The 23,701-nt window shown below is 38.8% G+C and overlaps 1 protein-coding gene across 7 annotated transcripts in view; it reads left to right on the top strand.

The window, feature by feature from the left end:
* CCSER1 (coiled-coil serine rich protein 1) overlaps positions 1-23,701 on the top strand; it is a 424,423-nt gene that overhangs the window by 147,919 nt on the left and 252,803 nt on the right. For all 7 annotated transcript variants that reach the window (XM_065062407.1, XM_065062409.1, XM_065062410.1 and 4 more), the window contains exon 6: positions 23,136-23,346. In XM_065062407.1, the coding sequence (XP_064918479.1) occupies positions 23,136-23,346 (211 nt within the window). The remainder of the gene's footprint in view (positions 1-23,135; positions 23,347-23,701) is intronic.

Genomic DNA, 23,701 nt, shown 5'->3' on the forward strand with positions numbered 1-23,701 from the left:
CAGTCTTGGCATTACCCTCCTAATCTAATATGGTGCTCAAAGTGTTTGGATGATGCTTTCCTACTTTTCTTATCTGATAAAATTCTGTTTAAAGTAACTATTGCCTTTTTTTTGCAACACTGATGGATTCTGCTCCACTACGCAGGCGTAGGAGTAGGGAAATATCTGTGAAACTGCTGAAACATAAGTGGTAAAATTGATGGAAATAATATTAATTTCCAGGTTTTAAGGAAACACTACAAGCAGCAGTCAGCAAAAAATTACAGGCAATTTTTTAAGGCACGACAAACAGGTTTATTCTTCTTTAAATGATGTATTGCTTACTGTATTCTTAACATTGCTGTTTTCTTTTGTAAATTCCTAATTTAAGTATAGCATAAATCATTCAAAAATAAAAGAGGGGGAGAGGCTGAGAACTTAGGTCTAGAGGACATAGTCACCATGGGCATTTAAATTCTCTTTGTTAATGTTCAGTGCTGAGTTTGAGATTATTCCCCTACTTGGCAGATGAAGGGACTCTCTGCAAGAAGATGACAATAAATGCAATTTGCCATCTGTGGGCAGGTTTCTTTGTGGCAACATACCTGTATTGAAACCAGATCTTTATTATCATGGTGTGTGTCCAAATTTTCTGGTAATGCAAATCAACCTCTTGAAATGAAAATGAATGGGGTTTAACTAATTAAACCATGTGAGATCTGATCCTGGTTTTCAAGATGTCCCTTATTGTTCAAAAAATGACTCATTGATACTTTTTAAGAAGGGTATGTTAGTAATTGTTAAAAATTAATGACTTTGTGGAAAGTTGAAAAAGTTACGATCTAGTACCATTGACAGATGGAAACCTTTATGTAGATATTAACTTTCTGATAATTATGGTGGATCACAAGTAATATTTGCCCTCACTCTCTTTTCAAGTATTTGACAGTAGTTGTTACAAATTCTTCACTACATCTTACAAAAGGTCAGATGTAGCTTTTCCTCTCGTTGCACTGAGAACCACATATTTCATACCACGGAAATGCTGCTTGCTCTGCCCTCTCTTGTGGTGCTTTGAAGCAATTCAATCAAATGAAGGTTGTATCTGTCGGAGATGAAGAGAATACATTTATAGATCAGTGTCATCAATTCATTGCTTTATGAACCCAAAGTTCTTCAGAGGGTGCCACAAATATTTATGATGTCCTTGAGCATTTGATTTTACACCAGATCTGTAAATTAGCTGAAAGATGTGTAAAAATTTATACAGTCAGACAGCTCCCTCCTGGCTACACACATCAAATGGCTCAGGAGCATCAATTATTCCTGCTGAGGTCAATAATAATTTATGCTATTTTGCTTCTGCATCTGCTATGCTGAGGAAGAACAATATAAAGAAATTTACATTTGAAGAAAAAATTCCCTCTTTGCATCAAACTTCATTTACTTTGGGAAATCTGTTGTTATAAATGGTGATCTTGAGAGCTTCGGTTGGAATGGCAGGTCACCGAGGAAAGGGCCTTCAGATCGTGGTTCTTAAAAAGCTGGAGAAATGACCAGAGCCTGCAGGATTGAACCTCAGGGATCTGCAGGGATGTTGTTGCGAATGTGTTCTGTGCATTTTGCTGTGTAAAAGTGTGAAGCAAAAAATATATGTTAGCAAAAAGATGGTCACGAGATACTCAAGTTAACCTTTGTTCTTCCACGGTCACATTAAAAATATGCATACAAAACAGTAAAAAAATTCCAAATTACAGTGTCCAGAGCCATGTGAGTGCAATCGTACCACCAGGAGTTACTTCTGTCTTCATGGTGTCAATGAACACATTTTACACCTTGGCTGTGTCTTTAGTTTTCATTTAGTTAGAAGAACCAGTGGCTGTTTTGTCATATTTTCTAGAGTCTTTTCTTTCTTCTTTTTTTAAAAAAAGCAAAACAGGAAGAAAAAAGAGAATATCAACTAACAGTATTAAAATTCACCTTTTTGAGACATAAGACTAGTGGCTTATATTAGAAATTGGCTTTGTTAGTTTGAATTGAACAAACAAGATATTTCCTTGTTTAGTTGCTATTTTGGTATCTAGCTCCGAAAGCTTATTTAGCATCTATCTAAAGAGAAAAAAATAGTTAATTCTCAGAACTATTTTATAACGTCTTTCCACTAGATTAGCAAAATATTTGGAAGCAAAATGTGTAATAGTGGTTTCTATGCTCTTACCGTGGTTTGGCTCGTGTGGGTAAGGGAAGGTAGCAGCAGAGAACAAGAACTGTTGGAAATGCGTGAAGATGCCTGTAATATCATTATCTTTAATGGACAGGAATTAATGAGTAGGTCTGTATTTTTACTTTAATATAGATGAATTGTTTCATATTAATGCTTAAAATCAGGCAACTGTGCCTCATCTCCCTCTGTAGAGGAACAAGGCAGCCTGACATCAATGCTGAACAACTCCAAGAAATGCTGAACTTCTTCATCTGCACAAACAGGCGACCCTGGGTGTAATTATCATTTCTGATGCCGCTACCAACTCTAATCAAAGATGAGCTTTTGCACTTAGATGAACAAAATTTGCATTGAAAATTCTCCTCCGTTTTATTTTTAAAAGGCAGTTCATGTCTGCAGAAATGTCATTTGCTGTAGAATGCCAAAACAAAAGCATGCAAATTACACCAGAGTTTACCATTTTCGTTGTTAATGTCATTACTGCTTGGAGAATGAAGATTTTGCTCCTATTTGCACTCTTTCTTACATATATTTGTGATGTTCAGCATGTTTGATCATGGTTTTCTTCCAAGTTTCATTTTCTTTCTCCATAAATAATAAACAATGATAATGAAGCAAAGTGTCTTTTCTATTCTGTACTCTAATTGAGTCTAGCATATAACAGCATCTATTATAATACATTACAGTCATTGCTTCAAATAATATATACTGTATTCCACTGATTCAAGAGAGGCACTGGGACAAAGCTTGTGTATGTTACTAGCTTTAGGCTTTTTTTGGAGAAAAAAAGAGGAGAGGAAATTCTGCATTTCAATGCTGCTGCCTGCGATAATTTTTGCATTTTTCTTGCTACTTAGAGAAGATAAATTCAATGCACAAGCAAAAATTGTTGCTTCTTTTTGTTACATTTCCTTAATTCTCCATGGCATTTTTGATTCTCTTCTCGATGTTTTCAGCCCTTGGTATGCAGCTTGTCTGCCTCGTGTCTGGGGATTTACTGGTTTGAAGCTCAATATAAATAGAATTCTAGAGACAAATGTCTTTAGATCATATTTTATCGATAAGTTTATTTCTACACCAAATATTATAACCTAATAGATTTGATTTGCAATTGGCATTTTCTGTTGCATATGCTGTCAGACTTGCAGACATGAAAAAGAAAAAGGTAGCAGGAAAATGTGAGGGTGTTGGGGACACAGTTTCAGGGTCACTATGGCACGTGGCAACTTTTGTTATTTTAAAACATTTTCATTCATATAGACCTACTTCTTCACAATAAGAAAAAACCAACCAAACAAACCCAAGCAAACCTCAGTCTGTCCTTTTAATGATCCATACTCTCTTTTTAAGTTTTTCTTTTAAACATATGGCGCTTTCCAGGCTGTTAATACTTCAGACTTGGGATGGAAAATGTGTCCTCTTTCCATTCACCCCAAGACAGATGGAGCACAGTGATCCCAGCTTTACAAAGCTGTCATTTACCATGTCTTTAAATGATTGTTTCTTAGGTACTTTTCTAAAGCAAGAATTTTACTGATAGCAACTGACAACTTTTCCTTGCATTTCCTTGCATTCCTGCCCATGGTAACAGTCCTTTCTAATCCAGGTGCTGAGCTGACGGAAGTTCAGGATTGTCCAAAAGCTGGCAAAACATGGATTTTTATGGTTCTCAGTAGAAGGTGGTAGAGGTAGAGCAGATTACTGGTTTATAAACAGATATCTTGCCATCATGTTGCCATCATGTTGCCGTGAATTTCTAACTGTGATACGTTTGGCTTCACATCATCTTTTACATGATTTTTTTAAGCCAAAAGTAAACCAGGGTTCAGCCCTTCAGTTAAATTAGTTTTGTTTTTTTCTGATTATGAAAAAAATATATATTCTGAATTAGATGGGATTAAACTTGCTTTTTAAAGGGCTTTTGTTGTCATACTGGCATGAGTCAGACATAGTGTTAGGCAATTAAATTCAAATTTTTGTTGCTTTTTGAGAAGCAACTGGAAGAACTGAAACTTTTTCTGTAAGGGCAGTTCCCACACAACTTTCCAGTGTTGTTTTCTCAGAATTGTTGATATAACTCACTTTGTGCTTCTTGCTGTTTAATTTCTTTTCATTGTAGGAAGGCTCTTGATGCCATTTGAGAAACTAGCGAAGAGATCTGCCAAAAAAACACGTGTTGCGCCGTGTGGCGCTTAAAACTCAAAACTGAGTTCCGTAATAAGTATGAGACCCTTCCTGGGTTTAATTTAATTTATTTCCCTTGTCACGTTTAGTGTCATGAATTTCTGTAGCTGTTTTTTCTTTTCTCTGTGCTAGTGGCAAGTGAACCTTTTGTATTTTCTGTAATAGGTTGGTAAGAAGACAATCAATGTTCAAACCTGTTTTCTTCCCTTGTTTATAGAAAGCAAAGGAAAATGACCCCTCCCTGCCGTCACCAGTATTAAAAATAAATACATCATTCTGCCTTTCGAAAACTTTAGAACATTACATATCATACATGAGTTAATTGCATTATATACAATGCTTAAAATGGCTAATGGAATCACTCTCCACAAGGGTACATGATCATGGTAGCTGAGGGAAGAGTGCCTCACATAACATAAAGTAAATCGATGGCCCGCATCCCTGGACTTTGATGAGCCACATTAACCACAAAAAATGGTCTGCTTGTCCTTCAGTGAAAGCCCAGTCTGGTGCCAGACAGGGAACAGATTGTGATCATCCATAATGGAAGAGATTTCTGGGCACGTGAAAAATAGAGTGTTAAGATAATGCACCATGACGTGTCGGGAATTCTGGAGCCCAGTTCAGTGTTAATTGTGCCGCAGACCAGTGGTCATTGAAATTCATCCAGTAGCCCACGCTTAACAGGACTGTTTTCTGTTCCAGAACTGGTGTGTTCCTACCAGTCTCGAATTCTTCTGTTTAAGCACCCTCAACAGAACTTGCATGAAGTGAAATTGTTACATTTATTTGTCACGTATGCGTGTGTGTACCTGTGTAGATGTGACAATTGACTGTGTGATGGAATGTGTACGATTATTTATATTATTGGCATATGACATAGAGATATATTTCCTTAAGCGTTTAGCCTTTACATGAAAAAAATCAGTAGTTTTCTACTTCAAGACTGGCCATTTAAAACTGAAAACTCATCATCACCGAACTACTTGGGTTTTGTCCTGGAAAGGAAATAGTTGTGTCAATTCTTACTGTTATTACTACATTGATAATGTAGATAGAATCTACAAGTGTTAGGAAAACAACTTTGAAACTTCTGCTATTTTGTTGCTAATGGAAACCTACTTCTGCTCAGAGGTTTTCAGAGAAATGGTATTACTGTGGGCATCTCTTTATAAATTGCTGCTCAGGTTTTTTGTTTCCTTGTTTAGATCAGGTTTTATATTCTGTTTCAAGATAAATTGCTGAACTCTCTGAAATGTGAAATCGCAAGGTAATTTAAGAAGCATTTTTTTATTGATGTTCCGTAAAATCTCTCCCTGTGACATTATTCATATCATTGATATATAAAGGTAAAAAATAAGAACACTTTATTAACACAACAGTAAGAAGCTGCCCGTGAGCTGAATGCTGCAGTAAATACCCAAGGTCAAGTTATAAACTGGCGTCAGACCAACATGAGTGGTCTTTCCTTTTATCTGCAAACAGCCCGTTGGGGTCACTGGTCACACGGGACAGTCACAGTTGAAGTTCTTCCCCCGTTTGGTTAGACAAATTAGTTACTGATAAAGTAACTTTTTCCTTGTTATGGATTTGAGAAAATTACCCCTCCTGATATGTAATATAAATGAATCCTTATCACTTTTATTCTTGGAGCGTTATGCATCATTTCACATCAAACCAGCTGCATGGAGATGTTGCAAGAAAAAAAAATGTAGAAAGTTAGTAATTTGCTGGTTCATTTCCTGAGCTGATGGTGCGTCTGTCCCAGCGGTAACGGTGGCCACTGGTGTGTGCTTTGCTCACTCAGAAATGAGTCAGGGGGCATCTGAAGACACGAGGGTTAATCTCGGCCACAAATAGATCAACTCTGTCATGAAGCAAAACTATCAGGGCTGATCTCCTCTCCCCTGGGAAAATACGTGTGGATTGGAAAATCCCGAACATCAAGCACTTCATTTTTCACAGTTTTGGTACAGATAAAAGTTGGTAGAAGTTTTGTCACATTATAAAATTCTATTTTATTGCACATTGAATAGCATGTAAAAAAAAAAAAAAAAAAGGAAATATTGAATATGGGCAAACCATTTTCTTGGGTAAAGAAATATCATTTGAGTTTGTCATAGTGATTTTCACACTTTAGGTGTGTTCTCGTATTTTAGAGTAGCACCAAGTTCCCATCCTTCTCCCTGCTGTTCCCTTATCCTTGGCTTTTCGGCACCGCAAGCCTTTCTGGTGTACAACTTACATGCAGGAGAACAAGGGTTTCACAATTTGAATTTCTCAGCCGTGTACTTGATAGAGAAGAGCATGTTTGGCACATTCTCCATAGGGAGTGAGCTGAAGCCTGCTGCCTTTGTACATTATTATAATGGAAAGTGTCCCTTTATGTGATCTTTAATATTTATTTTGTAAGCTAACGTGATGAAGGCTGAAACTCTGTCATTGCTATTTATACTGTGTCTGTGCTTTGCGATAAAAAAGAAAAGCATCTGCATAGAAAAGGGAACTGTTCATACACTGAGGTTTTTCATCTTGGGGTATGAAATGTGTTATATAAAAAACATCAAGAAATCTTAATCCTGTTTATGCCTCAGAAGTTCCCTCTGGGCTTCAAATTCTTCTGACAATGGGGACTGAACTTTTAATGAAAAACATTAACAATTAGAAAGGATTTTCACCTTAAGTGAAATAAAATCATCGGATTTTGTTCAGAATAAGATTGTATGGGGTGGCTTAGATCACATGTTACTTTGATGCACTTGCACTACAAGGCAGGTGTGCACAAATACTGTGTGCCATTAACTTGTTTTGTCAAATTACGGTATTTTACTGATGAAGCAATTAGGATGGTAACATCAATTAGCTACTTATTGAAGTTTCTAAGTTTATTACCATATATATCTCTTCTCTTCTTCCTCTGTATTATGCCCATTCAAAAAAAATTGTCCTTAGCCGAGTGGCTGTTTTTGCCCTTTTTGCTTCCATTAGCAGAAATGATGTGTAACTTGGGTTCCATTGTTATGTTTCTATGATGTGAGAGGGTATTTAAAGAAAATGAATAAACACATGACTGATTCTTTCTAGATATGAGGTAAAAATATTACAGCATGCTTTGAAAATGAAAGTGATGGTTGTAATCTGAAAAATAATGCAATGAAGGAGGGACAGAGACGAGCCATGTGTGCCAAATGTTAAATCAGTACTAGCCTTTCATACATCAGATGTTTTGTTTCTCAAATTGAGAACATTGTAGCAGTTGTATATATGTTACTATTTATAGTATGCAAGTTACTATGAAGCCGTGTGGGAAGGAGTGAGTCAGAGATTGCATTTTAATTAACTTCATAGGCAGGAGAATGACTTTAGCACTCTTACAGGCAGTTTGACCCAACCGGAACAACTTTGTTAAATTAATGAGCAGGAAGGGTGAGAGTTTCAGGCTCTGGTTCCAGGGGTGATTTTCAAATGCTGTAGCCCAGATAAACTTAGAGCTGGATTAGAGTAAAACGTTATCCCTTCCCAAAGGCAGCATCACAGCGGCTCTTATCTCGCAAGAGCTGCCTTAGGAAAACCAAAACCGGCAGCTTGGTAAAAAGACTAATTCCTGCTATAGCTGAAATCTCCAGTTTCCTAATTCATGCCTTTCTTATTTTTTTAATATAATACACAATTATGTATTTGAGAACTTTTTGTTTTTCTACATGAAACCTTATTTTGTAAATTCACTAGAGTGTATCATGAAATCGAGTAAATCTGAGGATGATGTTTTCATCAAAGCAATAAATCTGGGTAAATGAGTGCTGAGGATAACTTCAGGATCTTACCAGGAATTCTTCCTTTTCCCATTTTCTTTTTTCTTAGGGGATCAAAAGGTATAAAACTGCCAGTTAAACTCTCCCTTTGTTTATTTTCAAGTACAAACACAAATGAGCACAAATATATTCCATGAACCAGTGCTTTTCACTGATTAACTTGCTGGTCTTGTTGAAATGCTTTGGTTTATTTTCCAAGGTCTGACATCAAACATCTCCAACTCAGCTTTGATGAGAAACATCGTCTGTCTGTGCCCGAGATTTCAACCTGTGTGTCATTGCCAATAACTGGGGCATTTTCTTTGCCTGCAGCTCTGTACTCACATTGTAGTTCTCACTTGGGCTGCTTGAAACTATGTAATAACCCAGGTGATGCTAAACAGAGTTGAGCCTAAAATACCTCCGTTAATTCTGCTTTATCCTGTCCCTGATGTGTGCCTGGACTCCAGGACCAGGCTACATTGCTTGTAAAGCAGGATCATCATTCTCTCTTCATGGAGTTTTGGGTGGTCATGAGTGATAAAGTAAGGCATAGATGTGTCATTCCACTGGGTACTTCATATATTGTACATATTTACAGTTCCTTTCCATTGCTCTTCAGAGCTGTCATTCCCTGTGTTAGAGTCAAATTGTTCTTGCTATAAATTTCACTTCTCAGATATTGATTTTCCTTTCCATGAATGGTTCATCATGTATTTATTTATTTGTTCATGCTTCCATACTCCACTTCCTTATGAGATGCTTGTATTGATGTTTATTTGTCTTTTCAGTCTTTATTTCTACCAGGAAAGAGTGCTGAGGAGTGAACTGGTGATGTGGGGCTGGCTCTTGGCCTTTGGTGCTTGGTAGATATTCAAAGCCCAGCAAAACAGGTCTTGTCATTCCAAGTTTAGAAGGAGTCCCCAAACCAGAAGTATTTCTTGTTTTTTACATTCAGGCAACAAAGAATAGACTCGTTGTCCTTTCTTGCCTCCAAGCAGCTCTCCCTAAAGAGCAGGAAAAATGTGATTTATATCTTTGAACAATATTTGCATTTCCTTATGACTGTATTGCCCCAGTGAGTTGTAACGCAGAAAACTCTTCCCATCCCTCTGCCCATTTGCAAGGTTTTGTCACTTGAAAACAAGTGCAGTGGGTGAAGTGTGCATTAGAAACCGCTAGCAAGCAAACCATTCTCCAATGTCTTTGAAAGGATCAAGGAAACAAGTGAATAATAAGTTTTTCTGCCAGGTGTGTTCACCTACAATCTCTGAAATCACTCTTTGCCATCTGTCTGGCATCACAGGAGTGTGTTTGGAAGGGTAGTTTTGGGGAATTGCAGCACAAAACGATGTGATAACTTCTCTTTTATACCATCAGCTTTCACATACAAGTCCTTGAGGAAGGGAATGGTTTTTGGTTATGTGCCCTTTCTCTTGTTCCGCATGTTTTGTGGTGGTGTGAGGTAAAACTCACTCCTCTACAGAAGTGAAACTTTATCAGTTCCCTTCATCAGCAGTAGCCTCTTGCATATCTAAATCTTTATCCTAATTTCTACAACCATGAAACAGAGGGAAAGTGGGCAAATGGTGTCCCTGGGCTGGGAAAGGAATGTCCTCCAACAGCACCTCCCTGTAGGTTCACTCTCCATTATTTCCCTTCCTCTCTAGGATCTTCTCAGGATATACAGGGTATTTCAAAAAGATGGACCCAATTTGAAGTATCTCTGCTTTGAAATGGGGTCCATCTGTTTGAAGCACCCTGTATTCTATATGTTATTACCAGCGTTTGGATATACGACTGCCATGAAATTTACTGTAGTGCTAATGAGAGGCTCAGTACTTTCCTGTTACATTTAAGGAATAGTTTAATCTGGTGATAAAATATGCCATCTTAGGCAGAGGTATGAAGTAGAACTCTTGCCTATATTAAGTTACTAGAAGTCCAAATATTTCTCATACAAGAGCAGTAGCCCCAGGTAATATTTATAATTGATGTTTCTAATTGTACTCTTAAACTGGACAGTGTACTGTTCAAAATCTTGAAGAGATTTTTGCTAGTTTAGAAAGAGAAGTTTGCATTTCTGCATTAGAGAGGTCAATGTGGTTTAACTTGTGTGTACTCTAATAAGCACTGCACCTATCCTAAGCTTTCCTTGGGTTTGCTGCCACTATCAAAAACAGGGAGCATGTACTAGATACTCACAGAATGACCAAAGTACTGGCTATCACACAGCTGTCTTACTCATTTTGCACATATTTCTATGGATAACCTTATGGGCCTAGAAACAAAAGCACTTGCAGTTTGGTTTAGTTTGGTTAAATTCCAGGAATCTTGTGGATAAGGAATATGTTTCTATTTTCCAACCTTCTGCAGCTTTCCCTGATTTCAGAGATGAGTACAAAGATACATATATAGAGAGAGACACAAATACATGAGCCATGGTGCAGAATTGCTGGTTTATCAACTTGGCTGTTCCTGGCCATTTTCAACTGTGGTTACCCGCTGTGTGTCTTTAAGTTTTGGAATTTAATGCTGATCAAAATAGCAATTTATTCTTCTTTTTTTTAAAAAAGGTGTAGCACATACAAAATTGGAAACAAAGTAACTAAGTATCAAATTCTCAGCCCGTTGTTTTAGATGATGCTGAGGAGAAAATTGTTATCCACACAAATAACATTACCAGTTGTCTCACTTAATCAGCCAAGCAGGATAAAAACAAACAATAATAGAGACTAATAAAGATACATGATCTTAAACTTTCTTCCTTAAAACCTTTGCTTGTTTCAGTGGCTGCCTCAACAGTTACATGGATGCTGCAGTCTCTGCAGTGAACAACGGAGGGACTTCTCTGGTTTGTGTTCTGAAGGGACAATCATTTATTCTTGTGTAGCTTAATTGTCCTTGTAGGATCCCCAGGCTTCCTCTCTGTTGGCAGTGAGCGCATCACCCTTTGTACAAGGCTTCTAGTCTTCCACTTACAAGTGTGATAATTGCAATTATTTCTTCCGTTATCCTCCCTTATAGTTTGCTTTAAAAATGAAGTTGATATTCCTGTGTACTTTACATTTTCATGTTTTCTTGTCTCTTTACTGTTGCCGTGGCAAGAGCACGTGGCTTGTGACATGTCACAAACTCCTAGTGGCTTATCCGGAGGAGCAAGAGCCAAGATCTCCTACTTCTCACCATGCGTTTCTGAGAGCTTTGCAAGTGCAAATCAGAGGTCCAGCAGGTTCACGTTAGCTCTTCCCTGTTTCCTGACACATGGATAAAGGAGTTAATCATCTGTCTTACAGCTTTTTGCTTTCATTTAAATGAGTTGCTGCATTTGCCTCCGTTCTTCCTGTGAGGGGCTTTATTCAGGAGTGATGGGGTGAAGGAGGATCCATCTCTATTAGGTTAATGAGTTCCTTTCTGTTTTCTAAAAATAACTTGTAATATTACTTATCAAGTAATTTAGAAAATATTTTTGTTTAAACTGTGCTCTGGTCTAGGAATTTGTTTCCTTGTCTTTTTCCAGCATTCCATTTATTCTTGAAAATTAAAAAGCTTGACAAATGACGTTGCATAAAAACTTCAGGCTGCAGCCCGTAAGGGTTTGTTTGGTCTGATGGATGCTACTAAGATTTCAAAATGCTGCTTCTAGAACTAATAAAATTGTCTCTGAGGGAAAGCATATTTAATTGTCTGCTGCCAGATTTCTCTGCCACATGACCCTGGCCAAGCTGAAAATGTATTGCAGCAAAAGATAGACAACGGTTCTGTTGGGAAGGAGGAAAACTTACTGGCGTTGTGTTGAAACCCTTGTACTAGTGATGGTCAAAGGACCTTCTAGATCAGCCTCGTTTCAGTTTAGCTTGGCGGTGCTTAATTACATCAATTTATTACACTGGCTGCAGGAAGCCTTCCAGGAGAAGAAAGTGGTGGCTGTTTGTGAGTGTGTGTAGGAAGATAATCTCCTTGCTTTGTGGAAACACCTTCACACTCATTTTGAGAGGCTGCTCCCAAGAGTTCAAGTGTGGGAGATGCAGGTACACAGATGGAGAGAGAAGGGAGATTAGGAGACCAAAGAAGTGAGGTGGAATCAAACACTTCAAGGCCAAATGTCCCTACTTTATATTGCACTGGAGGAATGTGAACAATTCCTGGCCGCTTAAAGAAACAACTAAAAATACGCATTCTGCATATTCTGTCTGAAGCTTCAACTGCACTTTACATCAACTTGCAACGATAACCAGGAAAAGAGCCGTTTAGTTAGGAGGTAAAAGTCTTCCAAAATGTCTCTCTGCAGACTCAAAGGCATGAACTGTGCATTTAAGTGAACGCTGCCAGCTTTGTCACGGTTTTGTGACATCAAGGTTTTTTGTAGGATGTAATTTGATGTCTGGCTCATCTTTAACAACTGCCCTCAAAACAAGTGAAAACCTGCATATTTGTTAAATGTATAGTATTTGTCAGTCCTGTCGGAAAAAAAATGAACTTTATCACTCTTTGACCAGTGCCCTTCACTATATTTGCCAGAATAAGATTGTCTCTTGTGGGAGAAGTTGCAGAGAAGAGGAAGACTTATCATTTTTACCATCTTTGGACAGAGCAGCATTTGCTTTCTGGGCTCTGTTAAAAGACAATGAGCAAAGATAGTGATCGGTGTTCATGTGGCTTCCTCTTTGCTACCAGCCAGCGTTATCTGGTTTGAAATGTCAAGTTCCCTCCTGTGTGCTGCAAAGAGAAGATGCGATAGCATTCACTCAGGCGCTGCTCCTAAGAGGGGATGGGTATTCACATCTGTGCAAACATCCTGCCCAAATGACCCCCAGAGAGCTCCTCTGAACACAGGCTGCTCTGCTCTATGGTGGATTGAATTGTGACGCTAGTCTTAAAGCTGAGAAGCTCCAAACTAATTAGATGTCTAATTACAGGCCCACAGAACGCCTTTGTATTTCCAGGCATTTTGTCTGCTTTTTATGACACTTGTTCTTAAAATATCTCATGATTTGTTCAAACGCATAAGAAGATGAAGTTATTTTCTTAATAAAAAAACCCAAACCCACAAACAAACAAAACCACTACACAGAAAGAAAACCAAATGAAACCCAAAACCAGACACAAACAAACAACAAAACCCCAATGAAACACTCAAGAAAACAAACAAACCCAGACACATTCTGGTCAGACCAGGTGAATTTCTTGTTCATCCTTCTGTTACTCCCTCCTAATTAATCACGTCTCTTTCTCTGATCTCTCCTGGCAGTGTGAGATGTGTAGTTGTGCAGCATCTTCCCTCTCGCTGCGTGCACACCCTGAAGTGTTCCTCAGGTTTTGTGTGTCAGATTTAGAGACCGACAGCCTTTGATACGTGTGCTGGGGTGTCTGATGGATTTCTGGTCCCTGGAAGCAAAGGCAGGGGAATGGCCTTGCATTAGCAACACAAGATTCAGAGTCATAAGTCAGGCGGTACTAACATTCAAACATCGCACAACGTCTATATGTGCACAGGCATATCTTTTGATTTCTTTGCTTTCTGCCTCTGAAGTCTACAGGGTGTGCTTAGATCAACATTTCAAGCTGGATTTGGCAATGGTGCGGGCCAGAAATCAACATTTTGTGCAACTTTGATCTCAAAAGCTGGAGTGGTGCTGCTAAATGCCTTGAAAAGAAATGAATTGGCAAGTCCAGTAGTAATCTCAGTCTAGATGGAGCTTTGGACAGCAAGTTTTAACACACACTCCAACAGTTATTAGGGCTTCATGTTATTAATGCTCTTCTGACAAAGAGTTTGCAAAATTAGTAACTAAAAATATTAATTGCTCTTTTATGTAATGTGCATTTAATGTTTCACAGCAGAAATGCTAAGAATTCTATTATAAATTAATAATCTTACTAAACTTTTAATAACTTCCTTAAAGTAATATTTCCAAGTGGTTTTTGTTTCATTATCATATTTTTTGCAACCTTGAGTAAGCTAATGGTACAGGTTATAAAAATAGTGTTAAGTTAAAAGAATTTGTGTTCAAAATATTACTGGGATTTACTGCTTCAAATTCAAATATGTGCAGTGCAAAAGAATTCAAAATCAGGCATTAAATTCGAATTGTGGGCCAGTGAGATGGATCTTTTCTAAACTTGCCTAGTTTTGTACAATGCTGTTCTTCGTGTTATTCTCAAGCTTAAACAAGCCTGGCATTGCAAACTGGAAGCAATTACAGGAGCTCCAAATATTCAGGTAATTCAAGTAGAGTCTCCAAAGCAGAGAATGTAACAACCAGAGAGTAAACATCTGAAATAAATATTTAATTTTAATGTAATGATCTAAAAACCAAAGTTAAAAGGCAGGGGGCCTAATGTCCTGGAAGTGAGGGGAGAGATCAGGCGTTGTAGAGAGAACGAAGCTTCTGATGGGACTGGATTTGCGAGCACGTATGTGTCAAGTCATGCTGCATCGAGATGAAAATATTTTAAGTCGGAATTCTTATTTCTTGTAATATTGGAGTTCTAGCATGCTCCTTCTTTCTGCATGCTGGTGTACGACTGAGTATTGGGAGAGGTCTAAGTATGATTCTGAGCTTTGCTCCTTCATAGTCAACCAAACCAAGCATCTCCTTTTCATCTGCCTGATTTAAGTTTTCATAGCAGGTCACATTATTGGGGAAAGGAGGGAGGGGGGATGTTTTGTTCTGTAAGAGGGCAGGACAGAAACTCCACTGCGGTGCTTTAGTCAAAGTAAACTAAATATTTGGATTATTTTTAATGACTTTTTTTACAGTCAAAAAGAAATAACCATTGAAGACCGAACTGGGAAAGACAGAGAAATTTCCCGTAGGTGGGCTGGTTTCACCATAGGATAAAATAACACATTTGTGCTGTGGCATGTACTGATTGATTATGTCATGTAAGAACAAAGCAATTAGGTTAATTTACACAGTAATTAGTTTATTGCTTTCTTTTTGTTTGGTCTCTAACGCCTTTGTTTAAAAAATCGAGCACGCGTTTTTGGAGGGTTTTAATTTCACTAATTAAAATCTGAGTGCATGTATTGCAACACCTGCCGTGCAAGTGAAACCCATGTGAACCAACACCAGCCCTCTGGTACTTTGGGAGGACGCTCGCAAGGAAATAACACTGCAGGGTGCCACAGCTTACACACATTCATCTCCATCTATGGCTGGCAATTAGTTCTTAATAAGTTCCCAGCCCCTATTTATGCCAGTGGCAGATTTTGGAAGTGAACACATGGAGCTGTGCAGCGTTGAGGGGAGGATTCGAGCCTCTGGAAGGTGGATGATCCCTGGGACACCGTTGTGCTTGTGGAGCTCTCACTCTCTCAGGTTGGTTTTAGGGTGACGTACGTCTGGGTGTGAGCTCTTGATGTCACACTGGTACCTGTCACTCGGCATGGACAAGATCCAGTTAATGGTTTAGCTCCAAGTATTAGACCTACAGCTCTTGGGCAGTTTTTATGCAGTTCCTCTAAAAGGAAGTTTCTTTATTTCTTCTGTTCTATATGCTTCATTTATGATCAGTTTTGGCTGGAGCCCGGGAAGTGTATATCATTGAACTGTGGGAAAAATACATATTATTTTGCATCTAAGTCTGCTGGGAATTGTTAATTATTTAACAACGCATTTCACATCAGTAAATGAACTGAGGAAGATTTCTTTGTTTTGTTTTTTTTCCTTTCTCTTTGAAAACACTGCTCTTTTTGGGAGCTCAACAGCTTGTCTGGGTGTATGGTTTAACTCTTAGGTTGCACTGTGTGGTAGGAGTTGGACTCGATGGTCCTCGTGGGCGCCTTCCAGCTCAGGATGTTCTGGGAGTCTCCTCCATAATATAAAACCAAATATCTGTTTGTGTATGCACACGCACACATAGACACATATGCATGAGTACTCAGCCAGCAGGAAAACTCACTATTTGGGACCACTGTGCCAGGACCAGCATGCGGTGTTTTATCAGAAAATTCACTAAATAAGTGGTGTATTTAATTAGCATTGGGGCTGGATGTCTCCTGTTGTTGTGTTGCTTTGGTTTCAATCAGGCTTTTGAAGTCACCGTGCCTGTTCATGTGTTTGTCAAGTGGAACTGGAAATTTTGTAAAAGATTAATTCCATAATGTTTCCTAAAAACCTTATAGAATAATCCAATTTAAGCATTAAAAATTTGAGTAGATTGCTGTCTTTTAAGAATGGATATATAGTAACATGCATGTTCTGGATTTCCTTAGAAATCATGTCCCTAAATCCATTACATTCTTTCATTTATTGGTCATAAAAGAGAATTAAACATAAAAGCTCTTTTAACAATAACATTAGGTTCCAAGTATTTTATGTGATAATGAAATAGGATGGGTTTTAAAGTTACAGTTTCTTCCTGACATATTAATCGAATTTGCTACTTAAAGTAGGTGGAAGGTCTCCTCTGAATTGAAACACAACTCTTTTCTCCTCAGTGTTCTTAAACTGTTAGAGGGCGATGAGAAGGTATAAATTTTCTAATAATAAATATAAAATATCAATATAAAATCTTAATATATAAATAAGTATAAAAATACCAAAATGAATATCCATTGTGTTGATTCAATTGAAGAGTTTTGAATGTGATCTTCACTCTGCAAGCTGCATTTGTAATTACTGATTACTTTGTATGGTTATGTTATAGCACTGATTATATGTTTCACTATGGGAAAAAGTACAGAGCTAATGATGAATTTTAGAATTACTGGTTGGAATTTTCTGAGCACCCACGGAGTTTTAATTACGTGATAGTTGTACAGGGCATCCCTTAACCCAAATACCCGGCTCTGCTGATGTTTTTAGTCCTCTCCCTTGTAGTCCCTGGCACTGAGCTGCCATCTGATCCCATAGGCATGTGCGTTTATGCTGGTGGGGGAATGCGTGTGACTATAGCATGATGACCTACATTGCCATCTTGAGCCTGGCATGGTCAGAATCCAGGACATTTTCATATTTTGACCTAATCCAGGCAGCGTTCCCTGACTCACCTGCCCAGGATGGAGGCAGGGGGGGCTTGGGACGAAAGGAAGAGCAGGCAGAATGCTGGGGGTATTCCATGGTGGGGATTGCAGTAAATATTAATTAGACCTTTAAAACCGACTGTTATACATCTCAGATGAACCTCTCAGCCAACACAAGGTATAATGAGTTGCCTTTTTGCTTCACAAAAGTGTTCTTAATGCTTAAGAGCTTAATCAAAAGATAATATATTGGTTTGAGCAGTAGTGATGTGGTTCAGTGCTTCCCCGATGTTTAAGACAAGACTTGAAGTGAGTGCTCGTCTCCTTTATTAAGTACATGAATTTTCCACTTAATTTTCTGGTCTCATTGGAAGCCCATCTTACCCATCTAACTCATGTCTATGAATTCTGCCAGGCATTAAGCAAATATTTATTGCAAACCCTGCTGTCCTTTTGTCTTTTAATGGATTTAACCGTACCTGTTAACATATTAGTATTTCTCTTCTCACTGAAGCCTACAGTGACCATTCTGTAGCGTCTTAGTGGGGACACAAGATGCTTTAAGTGTTTGTTTTGTTTTCTGAGCAGCGTTTTGAAAAGCTTTGGTAGCAAGAAATGCTGGGCTGTACTAGGAAGTATTTGACAACTTTTTTTTAAGTCAGGGAAACTAGCTAGCTAACTGAATGAAAGGATTGTATTTTGTGGAAGGCAGTCAGCACAAAACAGGAAAATAGTTTCAAGAATGATTCCATGCAAAAAACCCACAAACCAAAACAAGAAAAGACTCAGATGATACCAAAGCCTCAGTGCTCAGAGCCACATTGACTGTTCCTGCTTTATCTGTAAGGCTTTATTTACTACTGCACTGTTAGTACCTGAGATTGAATAAACCCCACTGGCCTCTTCCAAGCAGCTCTTTTTTAATCTTATCTAATGACTGTGTGGTGTTACATTATCTTATTTGTTTCACATTCAAATTTTCCTAATAGATTGCAGGAAGAAGAAAAGGGCTGAAATCTCAAGTGCTGTGTTTTTGTGTGCTGGATCAGGGGATATAAACAGAGCTCTTGACTCCTGGAGAATTTAGAGAAAGCAAAGACACGTTTGACCTGCCCTTATCAGCTGGGCTTTACCAGCAGCTGAAAAATGGAGGGGTTTGGTTTGGTTTTTAATTTGATTGTAAGTCTTTATGACTGTGGTATAAACCTTTGAAAGAAAAGGTTTTAATGGAAAGGCTGACAGTCTCTTGAACTTAGAGCAGCAGCAGCCATTAGTTTGTGTGCACGTCGGTGTGCGGGTGCAGTTGTTAGTGACAGATACCAAATGTCATTTTTCTAAAAGGCTGACCTTGAAAAACACTAACGTCAGAGCGCCAACAGCAGAGACACACCTCTAACAGCTGTAAAATGTCAAACAGCGTGCACCTTGTGACACAATGCGGTTTAATATTCTCAGATGTCACCCTTAGAACTTTTGAAGCATTCTCTTGTAGAAGAAAAGCAACAGTGACAAATTGTGTGAGACAGAGAGAGGTGTAAATTTTTACGCCGAAGCACGCTAATGTAGCTAATTAGCCAAGAGTTGATGTTCTAGCTACCTTTTTATCTTCTCTGTATTGCAAAGGCTGCGTTTTCAGAACTCTGCTTGCCCAGAGCCTGAGAATATTTAGGCACCTAGCAGTACATTATTTGCTATTCCCTTTGGAATATTTAGGAACATGCTTTTAGAAGTCTGTCTCAGTTCTGCTAAATATAGGGAAAAGACTTTTTATTTTCTTTTTTTCTGAAATGTGTCCATATATTTTAGTTGTAAACTGTTTGGGATAGAACATGTCTCTTATTAAGGGGATTAGTAAGAGATTACTCAGTGACTGAGATTCAGTCTGGGGTGATTGTAGGTCTTGACTGTAATGTACATATTGTAAAGGAGCCGCAGGGTGCTTTGAACTGAATTTGGAAGTGTTTGAGGCAGGCAGGTTTTTCTCTGAGAATCAGAAGTAATTGCTCCTCTGTGTCTTACATGGTCCAGCTGAGGGACCCGTCTCAAAGGAGCAGTTGGTGAATTTTCTAAGAGAGGATCCGTTTCATCTATTTGCTGGTGCTGATTCTGAATGGGAGAAAAAAGTGTGGGTTGAAGGCTGTCTAGGTTTATATCAAAAATTCAGGATATAACTTCCGTATGGAGCTGAAACATTTCTGAAGATCAAATATATATATGTTTATATATGCGTGTGTGTGAAATTTATAACTATACATATATGAAATATATATGTGCGCATATATATATACACACATGATGTATTTATATGTGGCTATATACACGTAGAGTTGCACACTCAAGCACTGCAAATAAGTGATTTAAGGGTTTTTCTAAGACCCTGCTTTAGAAGATAAGCCCTTGGGGAAGAAAGCAAGCAAGTCTGTTGAGCTCTTGCCACCGAGGTTGGGGTCTTCCCGATGCCCTCAGCGGTACATGAGCCCTTTTCTGTTAAGCCGGGATCAAGAAGAGCAAACTCTGTGGCACCAATTGTGTTAGTTTCGGCTAATTCTGCTCTAGCAACGTGTTGAGCACTGCTGATGAAAACTAAGAAGATTAAACTCTGCATAATCTGGGGATCTTTATGTAAGTGAAGTTCAAATTACCATAAGCTCCTCAAATCATTGATCTGAGGATCAGTAAGGCAAGAGTAACTCAAAGGGGAAGAATAACTCAAAGTAGCTCAAGTTGCACATCATCTTTGGGTCTTTTTTTTCTTCACCCTTTCCAGTAAAACCCTTTAAATATGCTTTGAAAGAAGAGAATTCTTTTTGTTGTACCCTCTTGAGGGAAAGAAGCTTTGAAAGGAGCTGCACAGTTGTGTCTGCTCCTCAGTTAGTTCACATGCAGTTGCATTGGACTTATAGAGGCTATTAAAGTGCTGAAAGTCACTGATTGATTATGTTAATGCTATCTCACTATTTCGATGAAGATTGCTTTTGCTAAATGCGGGTATTGTAGCTTCTGATTTTTAGAAGGAAATATATCCATGGTGTTCAATGGATACGTCCACATACAACAGAAACAAGCCAGCTGGCTCAAAGTGCCATCACGTTGCACAGGTTTTCACCCTATTTAATGTTTACAAATTTGTAACAAATTTTCTGTGGATTTTCAGACCTTCTGGTGACAGTAATTCTAGTGCTATTAAGCTTGCTGTTCTCCGGTGCCATTTGTGGTCCCCCTGGACGTAACATGCAGCTGTATGTTAAGTATCACACCGGCTTTAGGTTGACCCCATTTGAGGCAGGGGATCGTTGGGAAGAGTGATGGCTGCGCTGGGTCGAGCCGTTTCACAAGTGCTTTAACGCTGCCTGGCAGCCAGTGCCCGTGAACATTGTCAAATATGCTTTTATTAAAGCAGGGATGTAGCCCAACTCTGTGTGTGTGTCAAGTGAATTTAGAGCTCAGACAAGAGCTCTAAATATTTAAAAGTGATCCAATTACTTTTCTGAAATATTCTATGTCGATAATAGTATAGAATTAACGCTCATTTCAATGAAATACATTGTCTTTACTCATTAAAACAGACCTTTTTATCCACAGTTTTAGAAGTTTGTCACATAGCATTTGCCTGTGGAATGTTTTTATTACAATAAATGCATCTTTGGAAGGCGAAGGCCACGTGTAAGGAGCTCCTGCCCTGCCAGTCGAGCCATCAACCCCTTCTCCAGCCTCAGGGGCAAAGTGTTTTACTATTTCACTTAGGAGAAACTTCTAATTTTAGTAAGAACTTTTTTTTTTTCCTTGCTAAATCTCTGCTGCTGCTTGGAGATGAATTGTGGTGGATTACCATAATAATACTGTAATAGACCACCTGGACATTGTTACTAATGAACTCGATGAAATATGAGTTCTGGAATTAATTTTAAATGAGCTTTTTCCCGCAGAGGGTAGAAGGAGGCAGATCAGGCAGGGAAGAGCTTTGCTGGCACAGATCAGCTGTATCTTTTGCACGTAGTTCAGAGGTGCTGTGTGATCTGAATGCTCAGTGTATGCTAAATCTGAGTTGCCTTTTTCCAATAACGATTGAGTTTGATGTATTTTTTAACTCTTATGGCCATTATTGTGGTACTTTTCATACTTTAGTACAAGATTCTGTATTTGTATTACCCAAGCTGAGACTCCAATAGTTTGAATATGGCTTTTCTGAATGCTTAGAAGTGGCCTGTGTTATGAAACTTCAGTTAAAAGTTGTTTTTTCTTTGCATGATTTATATCTGAGTATTCTTTAATAAGGGCTGTGAATTACCAGTGGCTTCATATCCTTCAGTCAAAAGCACCTTTACCATCCACCACGGATTATTATTTTAAAGGATGCAAAATATTCTACTTACAAAGTTATTTCAATGTATTTAAAAATTAAAACAGACTAATTTCATAGTTTCAGGAGACTCTTGAAAAGCCTGAATTAGCAATTTTTAGTTCCGTTGGCCATCATGAGCATCTGCTCATACCCATGATCTCTGCAGTGCATTCCTTGATCTAACATGTTGTTCCTACTGCACATTATATAGCTTGCAAAACAGAAAAACGAGCCATCCATAAAAGATAATTCTAATAGCCTCACTTTCCATTTGTTAGGATGGCATTGGGAATTGCATATCTTGAGAAATCACGTTGGTCCCTTTTTGTATGCAGTTCCTATGAACCCAAAGTTAATTAAAGAAAATTTCATGTGGAAAAATCTTCTTTGTCCTTCCAAAATATGGCCATACTTAAAATTCACAGTCAGTGTGGTGTTGCATGAAAATTCAAATGGAACGGAAAATTGGAACTATACATTAAATGAAGAATAATTGTCATTTTCTTCACCACTTATGCTAGCATCTTTAACTGTAGTGAATTAATTTAGTATGGATGTGGATGTCATGCATTGCTGTTACAACACTTTTGTAATTTAGTAGTAATTAATATACCACTATTGCACAGTGCAACCACGTTCTCGGATTTATTCTCCATTCAGATTTGTCCTATTTCCCAGCTGGTTGAAGAGAAAATTCCATTGTATAGAATAGCAGGTTCATCTTGTGTCACTGGGCCAGCCCAGAAGGAACTATTTCCTGTGGCAGTTTTTGTTTTGAGTTCTAAGTCCAAGCATATGGAAGAACATGATTTACCTCTTTAAAGTGCATGACCTGGAATATTGTGTCCAGTTGTGGCCCCTCAGTTCCAGCAGGACAGGGAACTGCTGGAGAGAGTCCAGCGCAGCCACCAAGATGCTGAAGGGAGTGGAGCATCTCCCGTGTGAGGAAAGGCTGAGGGAGCTGGGGCTCTGGAGCTGGACAAGAGGAGACTGAGGGGTGACCTCATTCATGTTTACAGATATATAAAGGGTGAGTGTCAGGAGGATGGAGCCAGGCTCTTCTCGGTGACAACCAGTGATAGGACAAGGGGCAATGGGTTCAAACTGGAACACAGAAGGTTCCACTTAAATATGAGATGAAACTTCTTCCCAGTGAGGATGCCAGAGCCTGGCCCAGGCTGCCCAGGGGGGTTGTGGAGTCTCCTTCTGTGCAGACATTCCAACCCGCCTGGACACCTTCCTGTGTAACCTCATCTGGGTGTTCCTGCTCCATGGGGGGATTGCACTGGGTGAGCTTTCCAGGTCCCTTCCAACCCCTGACATTCTGCGATTCTGTTATGACGGATTCACGTTTCATAGAGCTGAACTGAGATAAAATGGACCCACAGGATATTTTGCTTGAAGAAAGTGGCTTTCTATTGAGGGGTGTGAGATAGAGCACGGTTTCAATTCCTGTAGATAACAGTACATTTATAAATGCGTGTTTTATTGCTAACACCATATGGCTACACATACATTAAAAAGGCCATTCGTACCAGCAGGCTTGAAAAGTGAATGTGTGATTTACCTTTAATGTCAAGGAACTAGGAGCCAAAAAGTCTTGATTTTCATATTTCAGCGTTGATTTTCTGTTTTCCCTTGAAGGAACCTGTCTCTGAAGCTGTCGAAGGAGGTGGAGCCGGGGGACCCCAGGCACCCCCGTGTCACCCCACTGCCCAGCAGCCCCAGCGTGGAGTGGCCCTTTCCCAGCCTGGAGGAAGGGGGAGGCATCGAGTCTTTGCCCTTCAGATTGATGCTGCAGGATTGCACAGCTGTGAAGACATTGCTCCTGAAAATGAGGAGGGTTCTTCAAGAGGTAATCACCAACTCATTTGTTCAATTAATAGCTTTCAGCAGCAGAAAAAGGTTAGGGAAAAAAAAATTATGGACTTGATGTCCTTTAATATGTCTTGAATGCATGGAGTTGATGCAGAAGTATGAATAGTCTTGGTGCAAGTCAGAAAGTTTCTACTACAGCAGAATTTCCCTGATGCTGCCATCTTGGTGTACAGAGTATAAAGCTTCTCTTGAGCTTTCACCAAAAAGGAGGTGGGAGAGATTAACTGCTTCAGATCAAAATAAATAGTATTGTTTTCCTGTGCTTTAGGGCTCTTCAGTTTTTTTACTACATTTGTTAATCAGTAGGAAGTTGGATGCAGTTTATTCAAAAA

This window comes from Columba livia, chromosome 4, assembly GCF_036013475.1.
Source record: "Columba livia isolate bColLiv1 breed racing homer chromosome 4, bColLiv1.pat.W.v2, whole genome shotgun sequence".
Lineage (NCBI taxonomy): Eukaryota > Metazoa > Chordata > Aves > Columbiformes > Columbidae > Columba > Columba livia.